The sequence below is a fragment of the Protobothrops mucrosquamatus genome, unplaced genomic scaffold (assembly GCF_001527695.2).
Source record: "Protobothrops mucrosquamatus isolate PMUCROS unplaced genomic scaffold, P.Mucros_1.0 scaffold206, whole genome shotgun sequence".
NCBI lineage: Eukaryota > Metazoa > Chordata > Lepidosauria > Squamata > Viperidae > Protobothrops > Protobothrops mucrosquamatus.
This window is the reverse complement of record NW_015386561.1, coordinates 375,097-400,712: the sequence shown is the minus strand read 5'-3', so window position 1 is coordinate 400,712 and position 25,616 is coordinate 375,097. Positions and strand designations below refer to the sequence as shown.

The 25,616-nt window shown below is 36.4% G+C and overlaps 2 protein-coding genes across 2 annotated transcripts in view; one reads left to right on the top strand and one right to left on the bottom strand.

The window, feature by feature from the left end:
- The first annotated feature begins 200 nt into the window (after window positions 1–200).
- On the top strand, window positions 201–1,055 carry LOC107285729 (2'-5'-oligoadenylate synthase 2-like). The gene is made up of 3 exons (XM_029283738.1): window positions 201–398; window positions 530–654; window positions 862–1,055. Exons 1-3 carry the CDS (start codon window positions 229–231, stop codon window positions 1,053–1,055), a joined length of 489 nt encoding a protein of 162 aa, XP_029139571.1. The 5' UTR covers window positions 201–228.
- A 4,442-nt stretch (window positions 1,056–5,497) lies between these two features.
- The window catches only part of LIX1 (limb and CNS expressed 1), a 30,880-nt gene continuing 10,761 nt past the window's right edge, over window positions 5,498–25,616 (bottom strand). The window contains exons 3-6 of the mRNA XM_015813964.2: window positions 16,046–16,186; window positions 10,846–10,941; window positions 6,990–7,067; window positions 5,498–5,891 (exon numbers count right to left, since the gene is read on the bottom strand). Of these exons, the coding sequence (XP_015669450.1) occupies window positions 5,607–5,891; window positions 6,990–7,067; window positions 10,846–10,941; window positions 16,046–16,186 (600 nt within the window). The 3' untranslated portion in view covers window positions 5,498–5,606. The remainder of the gene's footprint in view (window positions 5,892–6,989; window positions 7,068–10,845; window positions 10,942–16,045; window positions 16,187–25,616) is intronic.

Below are 25,616 nucleotides of genomic sequence, written 5' to 3'. Positions count from 1 at the left end.
TGTTTTTTAGAGTAAGCATGTTCTTAAAGACACTTGGACACATGGCATGATCTACTTTTGTGAAGGTCCAGTAATCCTTTCTGTAAGTGGCTTAGTGTGGTGCACCTGTTTTCCGCTAATAGCCTAAAATACTGCACGTGTGCAGCTGGTATTTCTGTTTTGCTGTTAAAGTATTCAAGACTATGTGGGTTAAAATCAAGTGTTAACCATCTTTTGGGGTAATATTCTATGCAACAGGGTGGTTCATATGTAAAAGGAACGGACACCCAAGACTTTTCTGATGTGGACATAGTTCTTTTTAGCAAAGCTTTTACCAGTTTAGAAGACTGCCAAAGGACAACTCCAGAGGTCCTAGAAGAGTTAGGAAATGCCCTGATAAAATCCTCATGGACAGCCAGGTTTGAACTTTTATTTGTTTCATGTTCTTTTGTCTTCTACTTTCATTCCCCCCCCACCTCCTACTTACAATAAAGCTGTTATATTAAAGCATCATTATATCTTTTACTTTCCTCTTTCCTCCTCTTTTAAGGTTAGTCATGCAGAAAAGCACAAAATTTTCCTTGAGGTTCTATTTTAAGTGTTATAAAAATCATCATGGTCACTCATTTGACGTCATGCCTTGCTATGACATGTTTGCATCTGTGTTATCAACAGGTAAGATGTGGCTATTATTTACGAAAGCAGTTCTTCTTCCTCTCACGAAAACATCACTACCGAGATGTTCTACCTTAGTATTTAGATTTAGATTGATACAATATTTCCAGGAGCTCACAATTTGTAAGGTTTGGTTTTTGTGAAGATCTAAAGATACAGTAGGTCAAAGCAGCACCATTAGTCTTATAGATTGCTTGGTGTTAACAGGTCCAAAAGAGAGCTTTTATCATAAGCTGTACCTTTGCAGTGATGATGATAAGATCCAGCTGTACACCATGGCGTTATTGAAGTACCAAGCTGAATTTGTCAAAGCATCAACAGGAATGGTGAAGGATTTCATACGTTTAATGAAGCACTGGTTCAAAACTTCATTTGCTGAACCAACCAAAGAAAATAAGTAAGTTGCTAGCATCTAAAGCTCTCGTTTTTTAATCTTCATATTTTCATGTTTCCCAGCTTTATAACGGGAAACACTTCTAACACAGTAGAGGTGTGATTCGTAGATTTTTATAATTTTTTCCCATGCCTTTTTCAGCTCCATTTGATGGCTAATTTGTAAATTAGAAAATATAAATCAAAAGCTTGATGGCAACAGGAGAACTATGAAAAATGCTAAGTCCACAGCTCTTCCTATGCAAGGAGCAGTTAACAAATTGAAAGTTAAAAACAAAATGACATTTTGTTGTTGGTTTTTAGCATTTTGGGGTTTTGACTTTTGCTATTAACCATTTCTTGCAATTGAAATTTCTCTGACTGAATCTCTTTCTCTGCCTTTAGGTTTCGCAGGCTTCCCTCCTCCTATACAATTGAATTGATCACCATTTATGTCTGGGAACTGGCTGGAAAGCCCATCTTTTTCAGCTTTGTACAGGGAATGAGAGCTGTCCTGAAGCTTTTGACTCAATATCAAGAGATGTGCATCACATGGCACAGACACTACAGACCACATTTTTCAATTTTCCAGAAAATGCTTTTGAAGCAAAGCAGGTAAGTAAAACTTCTGTATATTTGACTGTTCTTCATTTATAGACCCAGTCTAGTAAGCAGGAAGAAGGACAGGGCTTGTGATATTTTATCAATGTTCTATGCTCTTCTTAGTGAATGGCTCTGTTACACTTATGGAGCACAAATTTGCTTGCTCTATATTTCTGGGTTTTGTTCCAGACACATTTTAATAGCCATCTGAAGGATTAAATTGTTACTGCAAAAGGCAATACTATAGCCAAAGCAATGGCCCATGGGAATGAAGAAGATTTGTGAAAAGGATGAACAGGTAGAGCTGGAACTCTACACTGGATGAAAGGGGATGTATGCATGTCTGAACATTAGGAGTAGATGGACTCATCCAAGTGTCTTGTCGCATGGCATATTTAAATGTCCAATAAATCATCACCTGTCAATATGGGATATTTTTTCTCTCTCTTAGGCCATTTGTGCTGGATCCTGTTAACCCAACCTTCAATTTGTGTGAAAATAGCAATGCTTGGGATGAAGTAGCCCACGTGGCCAGACAGAGCCTCCTCAAGCCCCTCTTCAATGGGAGAGCAGCAAAGGAGCCTTGGCTTTTTACAAACAAGTGGTGAACTCAAGTAGGTCTTTGTTACAACCAGCAAGGTCTCCTAGTGCTAGGAGAAAGCCGCCTATGGAAATGAAATTACCAGACAAAGAGTCATGGCACACATGTATTTTACTTGCAATTTCCTCCCCTTTTCAAAAATACAATAGGAAGGCAGCTGGTGAATCAGAGAAGCTGACATAAACTATGACCTTTTCTCCTACTCCGCTCCCCATATCCACAACAGATGCACACACCTTTTGTTTCTGCGATATTTCACCCCATGTTTCCAAGGTAAACATAGGTTTAGATGTGGTAAGATAAGAAATGGCAAGAGGAGAACATTTAGGTTGAAAGCAACTGGCAACACTGAATGCAAATCAATGGGCCTGACTGCTTAGAGCAGTGATGGCGAAACTTTTAGAGACCGAGTGCCCAAACTGCAACCCAAAACCCACTTATGCATCGTCGGGTCCCGGGTGGGTGTGGCCCGTTGGGTGGGTGTGGCCCATTGGGTAGGTGTGGCTGCGGTGGTAACGGCAGACTGGGTGGGACTAAAAAGTTCAATCAATCAATTCCAACTTTGCAAGATCTTTTTTTTCCCCACGAGAAGTTGAAATTGACTGATTGATTGAACCTTTTTTTTTTTGCACATGGCGGCAGAGACCTAAAATGAAAAGGTTTTATAAAACCCAGCTGAAGGCCTAGGACTGGGGCGACGGTGCGCGTGTCCACAGAGAGAGCTCTGAGTGCCGCCTCTGGCACGCGTGCCATAGGTTCGCCACCACTGGCTTAGAGATTTCAGAAGACTCATATTTTATGTTGAAAATAAAATCAGATGAACTTTTGTCCTCCTCTACCTTCTCCTACCTTGCAAGAGGCAGATTAGTTTTCTCCTTGGGCAAACTTGCTTCTCTTTTGACATCTTTGACATCTGATTACAAAGTTGGGCTTCAAGAACACTTATCCGAAAACAAATCACAGAATGAAAGAAGCCTTATAATAAGTTTTTATGCCCCAGAGAAATAAACTGTCACAGTAACTCTCTCTTTTCTGTGTTTTACCTGTATGCAAAACATTCATTTGCTTTATTTTCTGGGAAAGTTTCAGAACATTTTATTTTACAGAATTACTGTCCAAATTCCACATAGGAGGATGATCAAACAGAATACATTAATGAAATACACAATAGCCATTTTTAATCTGATGGTTCCTTCATTTGCCCATTCTTGTAATTCTGTGTAGACAATGGATCTCATTTTAATGTTTGCTGTAGCACAAGGAGGACAACTGTGGATACTAAAAACCCCACCCAATTTACTTGGTATGCTACATATAGCATTTTGTGGCAATGTTGTGAATATAAGATTATTCACAATAATATAGTAATATAACTTGACTCTTTTGTGTTACAGATAAGCAGAGCATCGGACAATCAGAGTAGATTGTCTGGACTGTGAGTGACAATGTATTGTGATACAGAACAACAAAAAGCTAACCATTCAAGATTACTGCTAAATCAGAAATCCATGAAAAATGAAATGCTAGTAGAACTGAATAATTTTGCTTGAAGATCTTAAGCGATCTTAAAATCAGACTAAAAAGTTGGTTGTTAAATTATCACTATTTCATGTGGAGATAGATGGAAAACACTGTTGCAGGAAATATGCTGAATAATTCTAAATTACTGTTTTCAGTGCCAAAATACATGTGCTCTTTTGCTGTGGTGACAGTCAGTAAAGCTGAGAACATCTGAGAAGTGACTTCAAAGTGTTTCGGACTTTGAATGAGAACAGCACCTCCCTGCTATTCTTGCAAAGCAATTCATCTTTTCTGAGGCTTCTGTGCAATCCTGAAAAAGGATGCATCTGCTTTTGGGATCCTAACTTGAATTTTTGTAGTCCAGATTTGATAGCTGTAATCTCCAGTATTATTCTGACTCTTCCAGCATTGATTGGGCATTGTGTTGATATGGCAGCCAGTCTTTCCCTGCTAGGTATTTACAGAGCCTATTTCTATATGGGAAATTTGAATAAGCTGTGTAGTTATTTCAATTGCGTTTCCAAGATATTGCCTTCTTTCTCTGATTTGCAGAGGAAAACAAAATAGTCTAACAAACAATGCAGTTTGATTCCATATTCAGAAGCAACAAGCTTGATGTGTTATTTCCCTAATTTATTTAGCAAATTAGATCAAACTTGGTTTCTTTGAATTATCTGAAGCTTTTTCCCCCCCTCTTCTTGGGTCAAAAGAAATTGATATAGATTTGCTACAACTGAGTATATTTTAAAATTATCTCATTGGTTTTTTTTGAGAACACTATTTTTAATATGAAAACTGTATCGTTCTTTATTAAAAAGATTAGTAAACTTTACAGGGTTTTGGTTTTTTGCATATTGCAAGGATATCACTTCTTTCCTGAATGTCTCCCCAATGAATAAACTCAATTAATACACTAAAGGGTCTGATCAACAATACTTAACTGACTGTGCTTCTTTTTCAAGAAGTTAGAAGCCTGAATGTTAGTTTTACTTAAACAGTTACTATAAAACGTCCCTTGGTCCATTCTCAGATTGTATCATGTCAGTTTTAGGCATTGCCCATCCAATGCAAGAAACATAAACTAAAGCAAACGTCCGTTCCATACTTCCTGGGAACTTTAGTTTGATATACAAGGATTCCTTATGTACCTGGAATACTTCTCATCAAAGAAGAAATCTGAGACTTTCAGCTTACCATGTTTTCCCAAAAATAAGACCTACCCTGAAAATAAGCCCCAGCTTGTTTTTTTGGGTGGGCCTAATATAAGCCCTACCGTAAAAATAAGCCCTAATTTTGGGGTGAGACACACGCCTAAAAATCAAGCTATGGCAGGAGTGGGGGGTGGACCTTACTATTGCAGTCATGGATTGACACTTGCCTCACCGACCGACTTCTTCTGCGGCTGAAGGAGCAGTTTCATTCTGCTATTGAGAATGGAGCTCCGGCCTGCATTTTGCAGACAGAGGCCTTTCCGGAAGAAAGCTGAGAACCGAGCTACGGATTCAATCTATAGCTCGGTTCTTGGCTGCAAAGGCCTTCTGGAAAGGCCTCCGACTGCGAAATGCAGGCCTCAGCTCCATTCTCAGCTGCAGAATTAAACTGCTCCTTGGCCACAGAAGAAGTGGGTCGGCTGGGCGGGGCTGTCGCTACTGCCATGGTGAAATGAATGGAAAAGACACCCCCCCCAAATAAGACCTGGTGCCTCTTTTGGAGGGAAAAAAACTAAGACTGGGTCTTATTTTGGGGAAACACGGTAGTACATTACACAGTATACTAGGTAGGGTAAACAGTTCCTTAATATTGATCTGAATAACCAAGATGCAGCCATACTATAACCCCATCTCTCAAATGTAGGCTAACGATAGCCACTGAGGACTAGGCTCATGCGATCATCATTTGACGAGGTAGTTGCAGAATCGCTGTACAGCTGACTCATTGCCAGGCCAAGGATTTCTTTTTTTTCTTTGTAAAACCGCAACTCTTGCCCAGCTTTCCTTGCTTCTTCGAGCTCTCTAAGTGCCACTTGTAGCTCTTGTGATATAATGCCCGGAATTTCTTGCTCTTTCATGAGCCAGTCCAGTGCCATATGACTTCTCATCCGTTCATCTAAATTGTATTGGGAATAGTAGGAAATCACTTCCTAGGACCCACCCACCCCAGAAAGAAGAGTTAGTAATCAATATAGCAAATTAAATACATCCTAAAATATAGATATTGGAGAACCAGGTAACATATCCCACCAAAGAAACATGTCATGAGGGTTCCTTGGTGCTCTCTGAGCTTGCTTGTTTTCTTGCAAACGTTTCATTACTCTAACTAGGTAACATCATCAGTGCTAGTTACCTAGTTACCTAACAACGTTGATGATGATGTTAGACTGTTCACCTACCAGATCATGATCTTTCATTTTGCATGCTTTTTGGCTATCTATAAAGTGCATCACCAAATAGTGTGCAAGCTTGTGTTGATAAAGGCTGCCATGGTTCTTTAAAATTGGGATCTTTTATGCTACAGAGTTAACATTTCAGCTTTTCATCTAGATACAGGAAGTATTATTAGAATCCAGGCTCTCTCCGAGAGGATTCCTCCTTACCAGTTTACCGTCAGCAAAAACTGAAGTTAGATGTGATTGTTAATTAATTTAGTAATTACAGTAATAAAAATAAAACATGTTTATTGGACTGTATGAGATATTTCTCAGCATATGTTTAATATGAAATGAATTTTGCCTACTCATTTCTGTTTACTACTAACATAAGCCAGAACTATATATTATTGAAATCAAAGATTTCTTGTGTTTATTTAATTTTTTAAATGTTTGGTGTTATGTATATATGTTTTACATTTATACGTGTAGATCCTATTCATTCCACCCCAACTCTTGTTCACGCTTTCTGATTATACATTTTACAACATTTTTCTTGGGCGTTCTCTGCCTCCATATTGTATTTTCATTGATTGCTCTCCTGAGTTGTGATGCCCAGTTCATGCTCTGATGTCTTAGATGCAACACTGATTACAAAAGATGGCATCTCAGTTGGAAAAGCGGTAAACTTAAACTAAACATTTTCTAGCAATGGGATTTAAAAACCACTAGTCGGTTAAACCAGACAACCACAACAAATGACTTATAGAAAAGAGGAAGCATATTACACAGCAGAACTTCAAGAAGATTTTTTTTTAAAACAAATGTTGGGAATAACTGATAATTAGTGTTGCATTTTAGAAGGCTACTTACTTGCCGAGAACACTTGGTTTCACGCAGGGCTTTAAGGCTTCCATTCCAGTGCAGAAGTTGAAACACAATCATAAGCTCCTAGGGGGATGGGGGATGGGGGTGAGATAACAAGAAGGATGCATTCAGAAGCCCAGGACTAGAATCTGGTTTCAAATCAATTTTAGAAAATGTATAAATTTTTATTAACAACTAGTTATTGTACAGCATTTTTAAATGAAAATATAGGATTTGGTATGTAAGCTTTGGATTAGATTCGAAATTACACGAAGCACAAAGGTTATTTCTCTACTTTTACAAGAGCTAGTTTAACTCTAGACCTCTTTTTTTAAAAATAGCATTAGTTCATTGCTAGGGTCAAACCTTTTTTTTCTGTTAATGTTGTAATATCCTACACATTTATTGGAAGTGCATCCATCGAAAGAAATAGGACTTTCTTTTGAGATGCTACGCTATTTTATTGCCCTTTTTTCTTTTTTAAAAAACAATAACTAATAAATTGAGATTCTAAATCAGGGGTCCTCAACCCCTGGGCTGTGTCCCACTACCGGGCTGCAGCCTGTTAAAAACCAGGCCATGGGAGAAATGGGCAAGTGCGTGGGTGTGCAAAGCTCCACTTGCATGAGCACCCTCCACTTGCACAAGTGGAGCTTTGCACATGAGCATAAGTGCCCTCTGCTCAAGCACCTTTTGCTCGTGTGAGTGCAGCTTCATGCAAGCACAAGCACCCTCTGCTCATGTCCGAAGCTCCATTTGCTTGAGTGAAGGGCACACACATATCACTCACACAAATGGAGCTGTGTACGTGCACATGCATCTGCCACTCACACGCCCTCCTGCACTGGGTTGGGCTGCCACGCTAGAAAGGTTGGAGACCACTGTTCTAAACTGACAACTGACCTGATTTTTAAGATTTAGTATATGTTTAGTTAATTTAGTATTGATCTGGTATTGATTTAGTATTTTACTCTATTTTATGTAAAATTATAAAATAACACTTTATCTGATTTTAGCATTACTACCGTAATAAAAATCAAATTCTTCATAGATTACTACAGAAACCCAAGGAAAAAGAAACCAAGAGCTGTAAGAGCTAAACTCTGAAAGGAAGTTTGTTGATTGGACAGATATGGTTAGAGGGATGAAACACCAAAACAACAAAAACAACAACAAAACAAAACAGACTTCCGGTTTGTCATTGCGGCCGCTGCGGCCGCTGGAAGGCGAGTTCCATCTTCTGCAGTTGGTTTTGCTCCACTGGGGGACCCTGGAAAGGGTCAAAAGTCACCCTGTAGGGGCAACAAGCAAGAAGGGGACCCCTGCTTGATCATGGGAGGGCGGTAGCCCTTCCGCTCGGTCTGGGGCAGCCCTCCAAACTGGCAGATGAAAGACCAGCCATAGAAATATGGCCCATCACTAGGCTGCAGACAGCCGAAGTCAAACTTACCACCAGGCACTTCTAAAGCAGTGCAGATGAAACTGGGTGAGATCTGAACCTCTCTTCAATCCCAAGTATTTTCTTTTCCTGTAAAAGCTGCCCAAAGCATCTTCCCCCCCTATGAGAGAGAAGGGAACTTCTATCCCACCCTCTAAGAATAGCGGTGACTGACTATCCAGGGGACTTAAAACACTGAAAGAATAACCTTAATCTAACTGGATTTATATGCTTCTAAAATTTGGGAACCAAAAGATTTCTTATCTTTACAGAAGACTTTGGTTTTTATTTACAAAAAAGAAATAAAATTGGAAAAAGGATTATAAAAATTTTGGACTTAAAAAACCTTAAACGGCATTGGTGACATCTTGTGGCCACATTTGATATTACAACTTGTTATTGTCTAAAGGAGACTTGGCTTGAAGCCCAGACTATAGATAAGACTTTTTCAACCTTGACAAATACCAGCTCTGAGAAGCTCAGCTGTGTCTTATACCCAGTTATAAAATTATTTTCATTCTCTGACTTTAAAGCCCTCAACTAAACACACCATCAAGAGAATATGGATGAAGACCAGGAACAGATTCTTTTTATGTTGAAAGCAATACATGAAATCATTCTTTCAGCTTGTGATGAAATAAGATGCTACAGAAAAGAACAAGATGTCAGCCTAGATATATGAACCCAAATTTTGGCCACAATTAAAGAATCAACTATGCAGAAGATAACAGAAGAAGTGGAACAATTAAATACTATGATAGAGGATTCAACTGACCAACAAATACAGTCAATGGAAAATCCAGAAAAGGGACTGACAATACTGAAAATGGAAAAGACTTTCTATATAAATCAGAAGAAATTTGAGGAGCAAGAAGAAAAACAGACCAAAGGGAAGACAAACATATCAGGACAACTATGGGGATTTGGAATAATAGAGAGACGATTCATTAGCCCTTCCAAAAAAATGGTGACTGAATGGTCTCTCTTATTTCAAATAATATATATAACAACAGAGGGAGATCTATTTGACTTAAAAGCACTGACATGGAAGGTAAGCTGGCAAAAGAAGAAAACTAGAATAAGGCTGAAGAAAATTGGGGGTTTGATTTATTAGAGAGGATTTTATATTGCTAATTAAAATAGAATATACTCAAATAGACAAGATGTGTACTTTGAATACTAGATTTTGTTATGAATTGAGATAAAGAAAACTTTGGTCACTTAAAATTTGGAGGTAGAAATATTAAAATTAAAATTTGAATATTGATGGGAAATTAAAAATTGGGGAAAACAAATAAATAGGATATTGATTGTCTATAAAGATTGAATGTAAAAGTAATTAAGATATGTATAAGCTAAAAATTTATTGATAAATGTAATAAACATGTTTTTACTTAGTTGATATAATAAGAACTGTATTAGCTTAAATATGAGACAGTAGATATTAAGGGAAAAAGAGAGGAAGTATTTGATGTTGAAATAAGGGAAATTTTGGTCATTAAATTTAAGACATTTGGAAATTAGTTGAAAATAAAGATGTTATATTGTATTATTAACTAGATGATGCAAGATGGTGGGAAATAGAATATACTTAACTAGATAAGATGTGTATCTTGAATATTAGACTTTGTTATGAATTGAGATAAAGGAAACTTTGGTTACCTAAAACTTAGTAATTATAAATATCAAATGTTAAATTTAAATATTGATGGAAAACTAAAAATTGGGAAAAACTAATAACAGGACATTGATTGTCTATAAAGATTGAATGTAAAAGCTAGGATATGTATAAGCTAAAAATTTATTGATAAATGTAATAATGCTATTTTTACTCGATATAATAAGAACTGTATTAGTTCAAATATGAGACAGTAGATATTAAGGGAAAAAGAGAAGAAATATTTGATGTGGTACCTTGAGATCTGTACTAAAGATTTTTGTATGCTATTGAATTATCAATTAACCCAGCCACCACGTTGCTTTTTAAATACTTAAATGTAAAATTAGAAAATTTAAAAAATACTACAAAAAACCCACAAACCAACATAAAACAAAACAGTGCATATAAAAATCATGTCAGAGATAATTAAAATGCAACTTTTCCCATCTGGACTCCAAAATGGAAAGCAGTGTAGAAAAGAAGAAATGTCAATCTGCAAATTCCACAGATTGTAATTGTTGCTGAAAGATCATTTTCTACAATGCTGAAATGAAATACCTGAAATGCCGCCTTATGAAAGATCCAAAGAAAAAGAAAACAGCAACAACAACAAAGTGAAGCTGTATTTTTGATTGGAAAAAATATGGTTTCCCTTAATAGGAACTTGTTTTCCAATGACTTCAGAAAAAATATGTATTCCTGTATATCTTTAAAATTCTGGACAGTCCGGATCAAACAAATCACATAAAGGCCACCACAGATACCTGAAATTCTAGCATTGTTTTCCCCATGTTTGATTCTAGCATATAATGATATGCTCCAATACTTGTGCTTGGATCATCTGCATCGTTTAAAGTACCCTAGAAAGGAAAAAGAGATAAATTAAAACTGAATTATGAAAGCCCTTTTTAAGCAGAGAAAAAAAATGTATGCAGTTTTTACACCTCATATATGTATGAGTCTTTTCCAACAAAAGCAATGAGATACTTTTTATATATATGCCCAGAATATAAAAGCTAGTTTGAGCCTTAACTAAGTGAACAGGTAGTCCTTGACTTACAAACATTCACTAAGTGACTGTTCAAAGTTGCAACAGCATGTGACTCATGTCGGGTTTTCACCCCTTGACCATTGCAGAATCCCCATGTTCACATGATCAGAATTGGAGCACTTGGTAACTGGCATGTATTTATGACAGTTGCACTGTCCCAAAGTCATGTAATAGTAATAATGATAATGATAATGATAATAATGATAATAATAATAATAATAATAATAATAATAATAATAATAATAATAATAATAATAATAATAATAATAATAATAATAATAAAAAGTTGGAAGGGACCTTGGAGGTCATCTAGTCCAACCCCCTGCTCAGGCAGGAAACCTTATACCATTTCAGACAAATGGCTGTCCAGTCTCTTCTTAAAAACTTCCAGTGTTGGCGCATTCACCACTTCTGGAGGCAGGTTGTTCCACTGGTTAATTGTTCTAACTGTCAGGAAGTTTCTCCTTAGTTCTAGGTTGCTTCTCTCCTTCATTAGTTTCCATCTGTTACTTCTTGTCCTGCCTTCAGGCGCCTTGGAAAATAGCTTGACTCCCTCTTCTTTGTGGCAGCCCCTGAGATATTGGAACACTGCTATCATGTCCCCCCTCGTTCTTCTCTTCATTAAACTAGACATACCCAGTTCCAGCAGCCGTTCCTTATATGCTTTACCCTCCAGTCCCCTAATGATCACCATTTATAATCTTCTCCTCCAAGCAAAGTCAATGGGATAAGCCAGATTCTCTTAACAAGCATGATGCACTTAACATCTGCAGTGATTTGCTTAATCACTACAGCAAAAAATAAAATAAAATAAAATAAAATGATAAAATGGGGCACAATTCACCTCACAACTGTCTTACCTAGAAATTTTGGACTCAGTTGTGGTTGTAAATCAAAGCCTATCTTGTTTTCTTAGCATTTATCCACATCTTTCTTTCGTACTTAAAAAAAGAGGAATTAGAAGAATTGTGCTGTTAGAAGTTGTGGTCTGATATAAGAGAATAATAATGAAACAGATCAGAGGTGTTTGCAGGAGGAGTCTAACAACTCAAGGTGGAGGCTGGGACCACCCATTGAAAGCACAGCCCTTTTCACATGTAAAAAATGGGGTGTGTGAATGTGTGTTCTCAAACCACCATCTTGACCTTGGCCCCGGAAGGGGGGCTAGGTGAGGAATGGAATTGCATTCATATGCATTTCTCTCTTTCCCTCCCTTGTACACACACAACTGATGTGAGAAAGCTGTATGTTTGTGGAAGGAATAATACTTGCTGGAACCTTCCTTTGCTCTCTCTCTCTGCCTTTCTCCTTCTTCTTCCCTTTTCATGAGGGGTTTAAAGTTCAACTCAAAACTATTGTTGTAAGCAGACTTGTGGAGTTTGTCAAATTCAAAATGAAAAGGGTGAAGATTTAAATTAAATTATGAGGGCACCGTTATTTCATAGCTTATTTCATGCAATAGCACACCCTAGCATCATAGAGCCACATCTGGGGGAGCAAGCAGCTGCTTGAATCAAAGCTTTATACCCAGTGCTATTGTTTTCCATTCCGTAGGAATCATCTGAAGATGAAATACTTGCTGATTTTATTTTCCTTTTCTTTTTAATAATCTTTCTGGATAAGCTGTGCAAAGCTGAACAGAGCATTGTCCACAAAATGGTTCTGTACTGGAACTATTAGCAGATTTATAGCTTTGGAAATGCAAGAACGTGAGCATGCTGCTGCTACAATATTTATGCTGGCTTTTAAATATCCCTGAGGACAACTGCATAGAACTTTGGGATTGTAAGCTTTTGCCTTAGAAAATTTCCATTGAAAAAAAAAATACATATTGCATGAAATGAATTTTCTTTTAAAAGTCACGTGTAAATTAATAATGGCTTAGTTTCCCCAAATGTAGAGCATTGTTTTCAAAAATGGAACAGGACTTTTAAAAACCTTTTTCAGGACTTGTAAAGTGGTTTGAAAAGAAAGCTTTTTTTCACTTGCAGACCTCCTCTACTTTATAAATTCACCATAATGTTAAACACCGCCTCCATCAAACTATGTAGTAGAGGAGGAACAGTGTTATCTATTTTACCAGAGGGTCATCCCTTTCCAAGTAATTCCAGTCTATCTGTTCCTTTCCTCTCAGAAACTTTGCATTTTATAATTTACAGTATTCAACTTTTCAGCAATTTCTTCCATAGAGAAGGGAAGATTTCATTAAGTTTGTTGGAGCCTAAACTAATATATTCAGCAGAGGTCAGCATATTTATTTTCTTCCTATAACTTTTGTTGCATTATTGATTAGATTATCCACATGCTTTTACTGAAATAGAATTCTGCCCCTATTAGCAAAAACTGTAAGGTATAATATGGCTCCAGTAAGATTATCTTTACCCATCAATACCACATTCATTAGATTTACTTCCATCATGATGATGGGGATGGAGAGGAGATAACTTCATCCTGTCTCCTTCTGGTTATTTTATTTGTCAATCATAGAAGTTGGCAGGAACTAAGTGGGCCTGTTGGCTCCATAACTAGAATCAGCAACTTTTTCTTATGTTGCGTTTGAATTGCACTAAATATTTGTTGGGATGAGGGCTGCAGTGATTGGAAAGGTAATGTAAAGTGGGTGAGATGTTCTATTTTATCTGATCTTTCCCGTTTTTTTAAGAGGGAGACCCTTCCTTCCTTCCTTCCTTCCTTCCTTCCTTCCTTCCTTCCTTCCTTCCTCCCTCCCTCCCTCCCTCCCTCCACATGAGTCTCTGGAGCTATGACAAGGCATTCTAAAGTCCCAGATCACCTACTCTTGTTATATGTATAAGGCTTCTGTATAGACATAGTTAATTGTTCTTTAGAAATATTTGGAACACCAAAACCAAGATTATATATTTCTCTTCTAATATTGACTTATGCAGCAGTAAAAAACTGGAAACTTTGGCTGGCATATAGAAAACCTAGAGGGGTGACTGAGTTTTAGAACTGTTCATAGTCTTGTTTCAAGGGAATTAATGGATTTATTTTTTAATAAATCCATAATACAAACAGAATATTTTTTTAAATCCCTATAGTATAATCTGCATTTACTTGATGTTTCTATATCTTTATAACTAGGAAACATATACAATGGCTGTTCAAGATGAGCATAATGATTACTTAAAATTATTTATTAGCAAATGCAGAAACTTCCATGATGGAACACAATAGCTGATGACAACATATGGTAACTATAAACCAACACATGAAAAATATGGAGGTAACCTCAAATGCAGATGTTAACATCTGAGCCTGTTTCTGTTTCACAAAAGTTCCTGCCGACTTATTTCCTTGCCAGAGGCAGTTAAATAATAAAGAAAAAAGTACAGAAATACAGGAAAATGAATCAAAGGGCTCAGATAATTCATACTTCTGTTTTAGCCTTTGGGCCATTACTGACTTTCCTTATATAATACATTTCAAGAAAATATATATTCTCTGAGGGAATGGCAGTATATAACTAGACATTTTTAAGCATTTGTCTTAACATTAAAATTAATTGATACACTAAGCATGCATGAATGAATATTGAATGTACATATTTTTTCTTTCATTACATCAATATTCTAATGATAAGTCAAGCAATATTTCTAATTCAGGCTTATGCTTGGATTATATACTTTTTATTGAAAAAAATACATTTTCTGTATTGAAACTGGATAATCAAGGCACTGACTTAGATCAGATGTGGTCAACTTCTTGAGTCCTATTTTATTTTAATTGATTTTAAAATGTGGTATGTTTTTTGTATTTGTTTATTTGTTTTTAACGGGCTGTAAGCCGCCCTGAGTCCGCAAGGAGAAGGGCGGGGTAGAAATCTAATAAAATCAAAATCAAAAATCAAATCAAGCATGAGTGGCTGTTAGCTCCAGTAAAATGTGAAAATTATGTCCAATGTGTCTCCCAATCTAAATCTCTTCAGACTTCAGCTTTTCAGAGTCAAATCAAATCAAATCAAATCAATATTCTTCTTCAGGACTTGGTGCCTATTTTACTTTTTATCTTTACAGCTTTATTTTGAAATGGTAATGATGGTAGGAGCCCTGGTAGCACAGTGGTTAGAAAGCAGTATTGCAAGGTAACTCTGCCCACAGCCTGGAGTTTGATCCTGATGGCCTCAAGGCTGACTCAGAGTTCATCCTTCTGAGATTGCTAAAATGGAGACCCAGATTGTTGGGGGGAATATGCTGACATTATAAAAGGCCCAGAGAGTGCTGCAAGCATTCTGGGATGGTATATAAGTCTAAGTGCCATTGCTATTGCTATAGTTGTTGGGATATGTCAGGAGGCTAAATCAGAGCCACATGCAGTTTTTGCCTCTTTTTATCACTTCCAGAGCACCAGACCTCATACACTTCACTTCCATTTTGTCACTCAATATCTCATCACAAGCAAAATGTAATCAATGATGTAACATTGGTGAAAATACAGTATGAATGCCTTAAATCTGAACACCTATTTTCCCACTTGCAATAAAAAATATTCAACTCTATATCCCACTGACATCACCATATCATCACCATCTTCCCCATCTCTATTGGAGATGTACCTAAAGCCTAAATTGCAGCTCAGATTTTAAAAAAAAATCCCTATTTCTGGCATATGTAACATGAGTGCTTATAACTTCTATTTCTCAACAATACGCTAGAAAAACCTGATATGTTCCTCTTAAGAAACAAAACAGATTATCAGTTTTTAAAATATAGCCTTGACATGTATGTAGTGAGGGAAAGGATGGTTGGGTCAAAAGGGAGGCATTCATCATAATGGCAAAAATGTATCAATCAAGGCCCTCTCATACTGTCCTTATGTGAATAATTTCCTTCCTGCTTATAATTTTATCAAAAATACATAGGAATACAGCACACAAAATGATGGCTAATACTTACACTGGTGGAAGACACAGCTTCCTGGACACTCTCCATAATGAATTCCTTTGTGATCCTGCGACAAGGCAACTCATTGAACAGAGAATTGATAAGGGCCACTTTTGCAGCATCCCGTCGTGCTTCTGCCCTACTCAGGGAACACTAAAATACAAATAAATATAAGACCTGAGACAGCATATTTCCCATCTTTATAAGATGAGGTCGTCCTTATTGTACTTAACACCAAAGAGAAGAATACTTGATGACCTGAAATCTTAAAAAGAAAATCATTCTTCCGAGATGAGTCATCATCAGCTGAATGTTCCCACATGGTTGCCAGTTTTCACTTCTTCTGGGGTTAGAAAAACCATTTTGTTTCTTTGTAATTCATGTGGAACTGCTTGTTTTGTACAGACTCCAATAATACTCTGAAGCTTTGGTCACTCACCCATCTCATAAGTATAACTTAGACAGCTGCAAAAGGTGTTGAAAAGGGCAGCCAAAATAATCAAGGAGATGGAGCACCTTCCTTCTGTGGAAGGATTAAAATATTCAGAGATTTAAAGTTTAGAAAAAAAGAAGTGATAGTGGGAAGATGAGATTTATAAAATGGTGCATGATGAGAATAAAAGGCGCATTCTCCCACTCAGGTGGAATATTTAAACTCAAGGTAAATGCAGTGAAGGTTATGGGACATATATTGAGACAGGCAAATAGTAACAACACCATGCATATTTGTATGCCATGCCAAATTATAATTATCAGGATTCTGGCTTAGCAGAAAATAAGCACTAAGTTAATACATGATATTTACTCCTAACATGTCTTCTGATTGACAACTTAGGAAGCAAACTATAGACAGCTTGGTGGCTTGTTTACAACTATAGAAGTCATAATGATGTCATATGCACCATGACGCTTGTGCAAATGAAATTGCAATTCCTCACCAATGTTTCTTGCTTGTCCTTACAAACGTGCACACTTGTTCATTCTGTCAATAGTATCCAGCACGTGTTCCACTTGAAACAAGTCAGGGAAAGAATCCATACCAGGTTTATTTATTTGGATAACTAAAAAATAAATTTACTTTCCCAATCTCCTGGCCTTTTGAAAGAATTTGAAGACTTGAGTCTACTGACTCACATCGGACTTGCAGAGGAGCATGAACCTTGGGATTGGTTAGGTGTTGAAGGCCCTACCAATATTTTTTTAAACTTTTAATTTAACCCATCTCTATTTTATCTATAGCATTTTATTGAGATATAGTATTTTACATGATTTTTACATTTTTAATAGTACACTACCCAGAGCCGCTTTGAGAGTAAGATAGGAGGTCTGAACATTTGACAAATAAAGTTTTTTAAAAATTCCTAGCTTGGAGAGCCCAGTAATAAAACTACAAGAAGACCCATGAATAATTGGTTTACTGATGTCCATTGGCAAAGAAACTAATGGACGTAATCAAAGCAACATGTGCTAGCATACTGCTGATTCCCTGGTAAGTTAACATTCAGCATATTCAGGTTGCTGAATGTGGGCTCACTACTGTAGTTATGGGAAAGACTAGCAAAAACAACTAACAAACTACAGATAGGCTATAGCTGTACATAGTTTGTTAGTCCTACCTACTTATGTTTTCCACAATTTACACAGTGAGCCTATGGTTAATTGGATAGTTCAGGGGTAGGCAACCTTGGCTCTTTTATGACTCGTGGACTTCAACTCCCAGAATTCCTGAGCCAGCCATGCTGGCTCAGGAATTCTGGGAGTTGAAGTCCACGAGTCATAAAAGAGCCAAGGTTGCCTACCCCTGGGATAGTTCAAGAGAATGGCTAGTATTTGTTTTTCGCTCCATTTCCTAAAGTCTTGTGCAATCTTTTTTGAATACCATCTAAGCTCATCGCCACTGCAAAATTTTTGCAATGCTGAATTTTGCATACATCTAGTTTAGTAGAGAAACAGATGCTTCAACACTGCCTGATGCAGTGAAGACTGTTCATTCTTCAGTGTGATTATTGGTAGCATTGGCCTATGCTTGTTATAATTGCTGCATTTTTCCTTAAATAGAATCTTAAAAGAAAAGTAAAATTCATTTTCTTTTTTACTTACTAATTCAAATGTATTTTGAAAAATCTACTACCAGTAAGAAGTACTGCATAAGATGACTCCTGAACAATCTGAACTTTTTCTTGCACATCTTTTACAACTTTCTTGTGTTGCCTAAGCCAATGTAGCTTACCAGTTTCTTCTATTAGTTTTAACCTTCTCTTGTGGGTTATATGAATATTTACTTTTTCAAATTCCTAGACCAAATTCAGAACTGCATGCTTTTAATAATAAACCTTATAATAGAAACCAATCCAAACAATTTGGATTTAAACCATCTTTGCAAAGGCTAAACCCAGTAAAAAGGCAAGATAAAAGAAACTATTTATTTTAAGTACGACCAGCAAAGTAGCAGATCAAAGAGCCTGCATACATTTAAAAGCAAATAGAAAATCTTTGCAGGCTGAGAGATTTTCACATCAAGAATAATTCTTACTTCTTTTTTGAAAATAATCGATGACACAAAAGCTTAAGTAGTTTTGAACATTATATTTTAGTTACTGTACTTATGTTTTCTCCTGTGACCTTCTTAATACCCACCCTCATATAAGCAGTATTCTTCATTATGGGAATCCATGAGAACTGTGGAAACCTTAGCCAATTTTGTTTTTCCGAGGGCAAAGGTATTTCCATAGATTGTTCTACAGAAGTGTTAAAATAAGTGTGGCAACATTCTTTGGTGAAAAGAATGAAGTAGTTAGTGTGAACATGAGGGGGGTGTCCATCTCCTTTTAATTAATGGACCTGGCCAGATGCAAGGCAAAGCAACATAAGGTAAGGCAAGACTGGCAGGAGGAGCCTGGAAGAACCAGCAAGTTGAGCTCCACTAGTCAGTTGGTGTAAGCTAGTTTGCCCCCTGCGATACAGGTACGCAAGCGTACCTGTGATACAGGTATGCAAGCGCCAAACAGAATGGACTAGCAATTTAGGCTGTCAGGACTGCATTGTGTCTAGCATGTATGACATTGTATGCCATACGCTAAATAAATTAATGGACATGTTGCATGCTGTGTTAGACTTCCTCGCAGCGATGTATTGGTCTAAAAGAACAAAGCAATTGGTGATATGAGATGCAGTCAAGCAATGTGGTAGCACACCAAACTGTTTACAGATGATACTCTACAACTATGAAAGAAATTTCAATATTCAACATTAGGTAGGAACACATAATTTTAAGTCTGGACAATGGAATGGCAGTATAAATGAGGTGCAGGAATCAAGCATATAAGGCAAAGGCGAAAATTTCCAGGCTGGGCAAGGTGGACTTTGCAGAATGTTGAAGAATTTGGCAATTTGGTATGTGGGTGTTTTCAGCCTAAAAGAAGTCCAATACAGTATATTTTTTAAATGGTTCTCACCACCAGCCTCACTGACAAACTGCATTAATAATCGATTATAGAAGTTATTCCTAAAAGAAATCAATGCTGACTGTTCTTTGGAAGGATAGATCCTGAAGCTAAGCTCAAATACTTTGGCCAGACAGTAAGAGATGAGTCATTGGGGGGGAGGAAACCCTGATGTTGAGAAAGATTGAAAGTAGAAGAAGGACAGCAGAGAATGAGATGTATAGATAGTATCATTGAGGCAATGAACATGAATGTGGACAAACTCTGGGAGACAGTGGTGGATAGAGGGGCCTGGTGTGCTGTGATCCATGGGGTTGTGAAGAGTTGGACATGTCTTAGTGACTGAACAAGAACAGTAGAAGCTCCTGCAAAATAAACACATTCTCTTATGATGCCCTTTTAAATCCGAAACAATTTGACTACCTTTTTTATGGGAACTGAAGAGTTTTAAAAGGTCTGTGGACAATCTGTTGCACGTGTCCAGCCTTAGTCTGTAATGTATTGTACAATGAGTAATACAGATATATTGAAATCAGTAGGATTTAGGGTAGTCCCAATGACTATTTTTATAGGATGATTTCAAGTGGGACTTCAGCCTAGATCCTGTTAAATCCTGCACTGCTGTTAAATCCTCACTCTGTGAAACTTTATTTTCAAGGGTACATAGTATGGACCAGATTAATCAATGAAAAACTGAATCTTTTGTTTTTTGTTTAACAGCTTTTCATGCACATTCTCTTGTTTTCTAAACTGATATTCCCAATTCTCCCTATTTCAGTCTTTGCTTCTCGATTCCTCTAAGATACTAACACTCTTACGATACTACAATTTCTATCTCTTCCATAAATAAAGGAGAGATGGAACCACAAAGATCTAAAATATCTTTAATGGCAATTCACATAGCCCATTGGAGATGCACCAACCTATTGCTCCTTAAAAGCCAGGCAAAACTACTTATAATTTTGAAAGCAGAATGGGTAGAAATTGATCTGGGCTAACAAGAAATTCAAAACGTGATCCTAGAAGTAAGTTCTCATATTCTCTTGCCATTTATTTCAGGCTCTTCTCATTGTAAAGCATCATCTGAAAAATACTGCTTTTCACATTGACTTTGGGAGGAACAGAATCACATGTCCATTTACTGCTTGCCTGATGCAACCAATGGATTCTAAATTGCAGAGGCATATTTGCTGTACCGAAAGCTCTCTACTTGTTCCATGAATATGCTGTTTGTACATCAGTTGTGTTGATCTTCTTTGTAAGCTTTTGCTATCCTTATGGCTACTGCTACTTAATAATATTAGATCTAGATCCATCTCTTAACAAAAGTGAATATAGGGAAGTTGAACTTGCTTGCTTTCCTATTCCTGTCTATGGACCAGTATCCCCATCACTACATATATAAGATTAGGGAATATGTCAACTGTCATGTATAGAAATGAGGACATCTCAGAAAAGTGTTTCATAATTAAGGAAGCATGGAAGAGATGGCAATGAGAACAGAAAGCAAAAATGTCAGCATCTGTTTATACTTCCATGGGAAGGAAAATTGGATCCAACCCATTACACTTGCATTGTCCAAGGAACATAGAAAGTGACCTTATAAGAAATAATTTGTCTATCACAGGAATTTTATATGTGAAAATTATGCTTTCCCACTTTCCAAATATCTTTCTTTGAGCTGTGCTTCTTCAAGAAGATCAGAATGAGAGATGACTCTTCTTTGTCCAGTGTTACGTTCAGAGAGGCAGCAGAAATGAGATTGCAATACCATAGAACTGTGATGAGGGCTTCTTTGTTTTTCACCTCCACACATAGCTGAGCTTCCTAATGGCTATTTGATCCACTGAACCTGAATACTGGAAATGTGGTTGCATCTATTAAAATATTTTACAGGTCTATGGATATATTTAGGTTACCCAAAAGAAGGCATAAACCCAAGAAGGCATAACTTGGGAATATGATACAGCTACTCAGTTGCTCAAATCCTTTTATTTAAATGAAACTGAAGAATATGCGGTTTGGGGGCTATAATTGAAAGACTTTATTTATTGCAATCCTCACAGCAGCTTATATGTAGCTTGGAGATTAAAGGAAGGCTATACAAAATATCACTGATAGAAACAGAAGGCAGAGACTGGGGCCCAATTGCATGCCTTCTAAGAGCCAAGGATGTGGTTTCAGGAAGTTACCTAAGGCTACAATGAAGGAGATGAAAACCATATGTTTGTGTATTTTAGGTGATGATTGTCCATGGCCAGTGGATTAAAGATTTCTGTAAATCACAATAAACTGGGGATGATAAATCTGAGCTCTTCCTAGTGTAGAGATAAATAATGTGTATCCGAAGATCTATTATATATCTATTATATATATGAATGAATCTTCAGGGGGTGGAAAAGGTTAGGTTATCAGTTCTAAATAAGTGGCACTTCTTGAAAAGAGTAGGCTTATAAAAATCTAAAGAAACTAAAATAAAGAGGGATATAAAATTATCTTGTAGTATATCTAACAGAAATAGCCTTAAGGTTGTTCATGTAGAATTTTTGCATTTTGTTCCTTAATATATTCATTATGTTACCCTCCACCAAATTGTGTTTTATATATTTGTATCTTGTTCCCAGAAATTAAATTATTACATTCTAGTAATAATTGCAATGGTCTCTTTTTTTCCCTGAGAGGCATTTTGGTTTTTAAATCAGGTATTACTATACAACTAGATATATGAGCTTCTACATATTGTTGGGTCTTAGGGTGATCTAAGGATCTGTGCCTGCAAGGTTTGAGTGAACAGGCACATTTTAATTCTTTTTTTAATAGAAAGAAATCTGATCAAGGAGGAGGTTGAGAAGGCAGGTCAGTCACCATGATAGAAGGAGTTATCAATTTAAGTACAAATAGCACATGCCAGCAAAGGTATTATTTTGTGATGTCTCTTTTTCTATCCCTTACGATAGCTATAATTAGCATGATTTGGTTTTTACTAGTTTAAATATATAAAGTATATTGTCTGTTTTTATATTTGTTGTTATTTGATTGTTGTATGCCTCCCAGAGTCACATTTTGTGAGATGGGCAGCTACATACATTTAAATAAATAAATAAATAAATGCAAGCTTTAAGATGCTTCATGAATATTGGTGAAATATTGCAGTGTGTACACCTTTTGCTCTCTGCTAAACAAATATTCATGATATTTATGCTTCATAAGATCTTTTGAAGTTGTGCCTAGCAGTTGCAATCAATGTTAGATATCATTGCAGATGCTTCCCATGTTCTGAGACAGTGAAATTTGATAAAGGAATATGCCAGATGCTGGTAAATTCTGGCTGGGATCTAAAAGACCACATGAAACACTCTATGATCACTGAGGCAATTCTACCCCCATTTCCCTTTGTTATGCTTGAAATCCTTGAAAGCATTTTTTACCTATCTGTGAAAAATATGGCTCACAAGATTGGTCTCTCAGAAATCAATGTGTTGCAAAGCACTCTATCACCAAATAGATTGATAACCAAAAAGCCCTTTGAATGCAATACTCCTATGTGTTGGGAGACTAAGCCTTATGGTTAAGGTGAAAGTCACTACTATATTTTTTCAAAATTCCAAGATTGCCAGTATCAGTTTTTGTTGAAGGGTTACTTTTCTCTCTAGTAGCATAACTGAAATGCTTTTGCTGTTTAGAAAGAATAATCTTCCTGAAATTATAATTCTTTGCCTAATCCAGAGATTGTTTTAAAAAGTTCCATGGATTACAAACGAAATCTAAACATATAGTGCTAAATATAAAAAAATGCTTTCCAATATGACACTGTTAGGTCAATCCCTTAAATAAAATATGTGGTCTTTTCTCTGTAATATTACTTTCACTTCTCCCTAGCAATTTTCAGCTGCAAACATGCAAAAGTTTAACAACCTCTAGAAACATTTCTTTCCTTTTTTTGCTGCATTAACTTTAACGTGCATCTTAAGATGTAAATTGACCTAGCTATTGGCTACTTTTCATTTTCTTAGCTGTAATACAAACTCTGAATCTTATATTCAGGTTTCCTTTAATTCATCTAAATAAAGAGTTCAACTTTCTCTTAGAACATTATTTATCATGATCATATTTCAGCTAAAATGTGAAACAGATTGCATTATAGTCAGTGGCACCTCAACTACAGCATATGCTCTGAATCAAATTTTCCCATCAATACATTATATTATTGTAAATCATGTCAGATTGATTTTGGAGTAAGATGTTTGATTTTTTTGAAGTAAGATCATATTTACTATTTAATTGTTCATTCATGAGATTTCCCTGCACAATGATTCCTGCACTGACATTTATGTCTAAAAGTTTCCCTTTTTAATTTATAGTTCAATGTACTGCTCATATAGAAGACAAATGCATACATGATGACACTTTTCTGCTGTTGTTATAAGTTTGGACCCAGTTAAAATAAATTTAGGTCCCTAGCCAAGGACCTCTAAAGCAGAGCTCTTGATCAACTTTCTAGGAACTTCTTCCTGCAGTGTTTTGTTGGTCCGCTGCAGCTGTGTCACATTCATGGATAAGGATAAAACAGTGTGATACCCATGTAGGCTTTCAATATAGTGTGGCTGGAAAGTTACTCAATCACAGTTCCACTTACAGCTTAAGCCTTAAAACAAAACATTACTGATTAGCTAGCACTACTGCTATCTGTCTGAAAGTGGCTAAGCAGGTAAAAACAGAATACAAAAGGGGGGGAGGATTGTTGTATAAAAACAGAATATGAAAGAGGAACTTTTAGTAATATGTGAAAAATAGGTGAAAAAAAGTCCCATTAGTTTGAGTAGAACACCAAGATGGTACTGACCATACTTGTGGATGACCTCTGATGGGATAGGAGTGGCATTCTGATAATACAGTTCAAAGTGTTGGCTCACCTATAAAGCTCTACATGCCTTAGCAATTAGCTACCTATGGGTGATCTACCTGACCAGTAAAATCTGGATCAGCTTGCATGCTTCAAGTTGCTACAGTAAAATGCTGTAATCCTGCGAAATCTAGGTGTATCTTCTCTAAAGCTTCATGTGCCCTGAGGTTCATATAATCTTGGCCCAATTGAATTAGTTCTTCAGGTGCAGTGCAATTATTTATTCCTTTGTAGTTTATTCCCAATTGTTATGATTATTTTGAATTGGTTATTCTCTCTGATATATGGCTATTTACTATTTTGTATTTTATTACTTTCAAGTTGTTTTAATCTAAAGAGGAAATTGCCCAGAGTTACTCCTGTATTTGAGGCAACATAGAGGTTGATAAAGAAATAATTCTTGGGTTGATTGATCAAATAATAAAATCACCTTTGAGGTGGGATTCCTGATTTCATTAGCTGATTACTGCTAGATACAACTTGTAGAAACTTTTTGTTTATAACATCATATATATAAACATCTAGAATGAACTTAAAGCAGATACATGTTTAATACCTAGTAAATATGCCCACAAATGATGTAGTGTAGGGACTTGTAGCTTAATGTCAATACTAGTTGAATTTTAATTAGGGCTTTTACAAAAATTCTTTATTTCCTAAATGTTAAAAAAAAAAAAACTCTATTTAAAATTAAAGATAAATTAAATTTCTTCAGTTTACGGAAGTAAATACTTTTGTGAGTGACATTCGTATTGGTGAAAAAGCAAAACCATCTGCTAAAGTAATGAGTGGGTTGACATCAGAGTTCAGTGAAAGGGGAGCCAAAAGCTTATCAGATAGGCCTCTGGTTGCCCTCCTGTATAGTAAGTGGAAAATGAAGTACCGTTTTCATGGGTGGCTTTTTCTGCTAATGCCTGGTATAAAAGGCATCAAGAAAATAAAAATTTCTTGGACTTTACATAGTCATGGAGGGCAGATAATTTCATTACTCCCAGACCTTTCAGAGCTACTGTTCAAATGTGCATGAGAGATATTTTAATTGATTCTGTTTAAAAAAATCCTTAAACACAATACTGATATTTAATTAGGAAAAGCACTTTAGCTGAGATATGAGCTAATTTAACTATAATTATTAAGAATAAAATTATGTCATTCTTCCTAGTCTTAATGTGAAGCCATTGCAATGCTATAATAGGCTTTTTTCCTTTTCTCCAAATTTAATGCTGAAATCCCATAT

Bases quoted from the DNA above. Each gene is read 5' to 3' on its own strand.
- LOC107285729 (XM_029283738.1), top strand. From the start codon at position 229: ATGCAACAGGGTGGTTCATATGTAAAAGGAACGGACACCCAAGACTTT. The intron at 399-529 runs GTTTGAACTTTT...TCCTCTTTTAAG, and splicing joins AAATCCTCATGGACAGCCAG to GTTAGTCATGCAGAAAAGCA. The intron at 655-861 runs GTAAGATGTGGC...TGGTGTTAACAG, and splicing joins TGCATCTGTGTTATCAACAG to GTCCAAAAGAGAGCTTTTAT.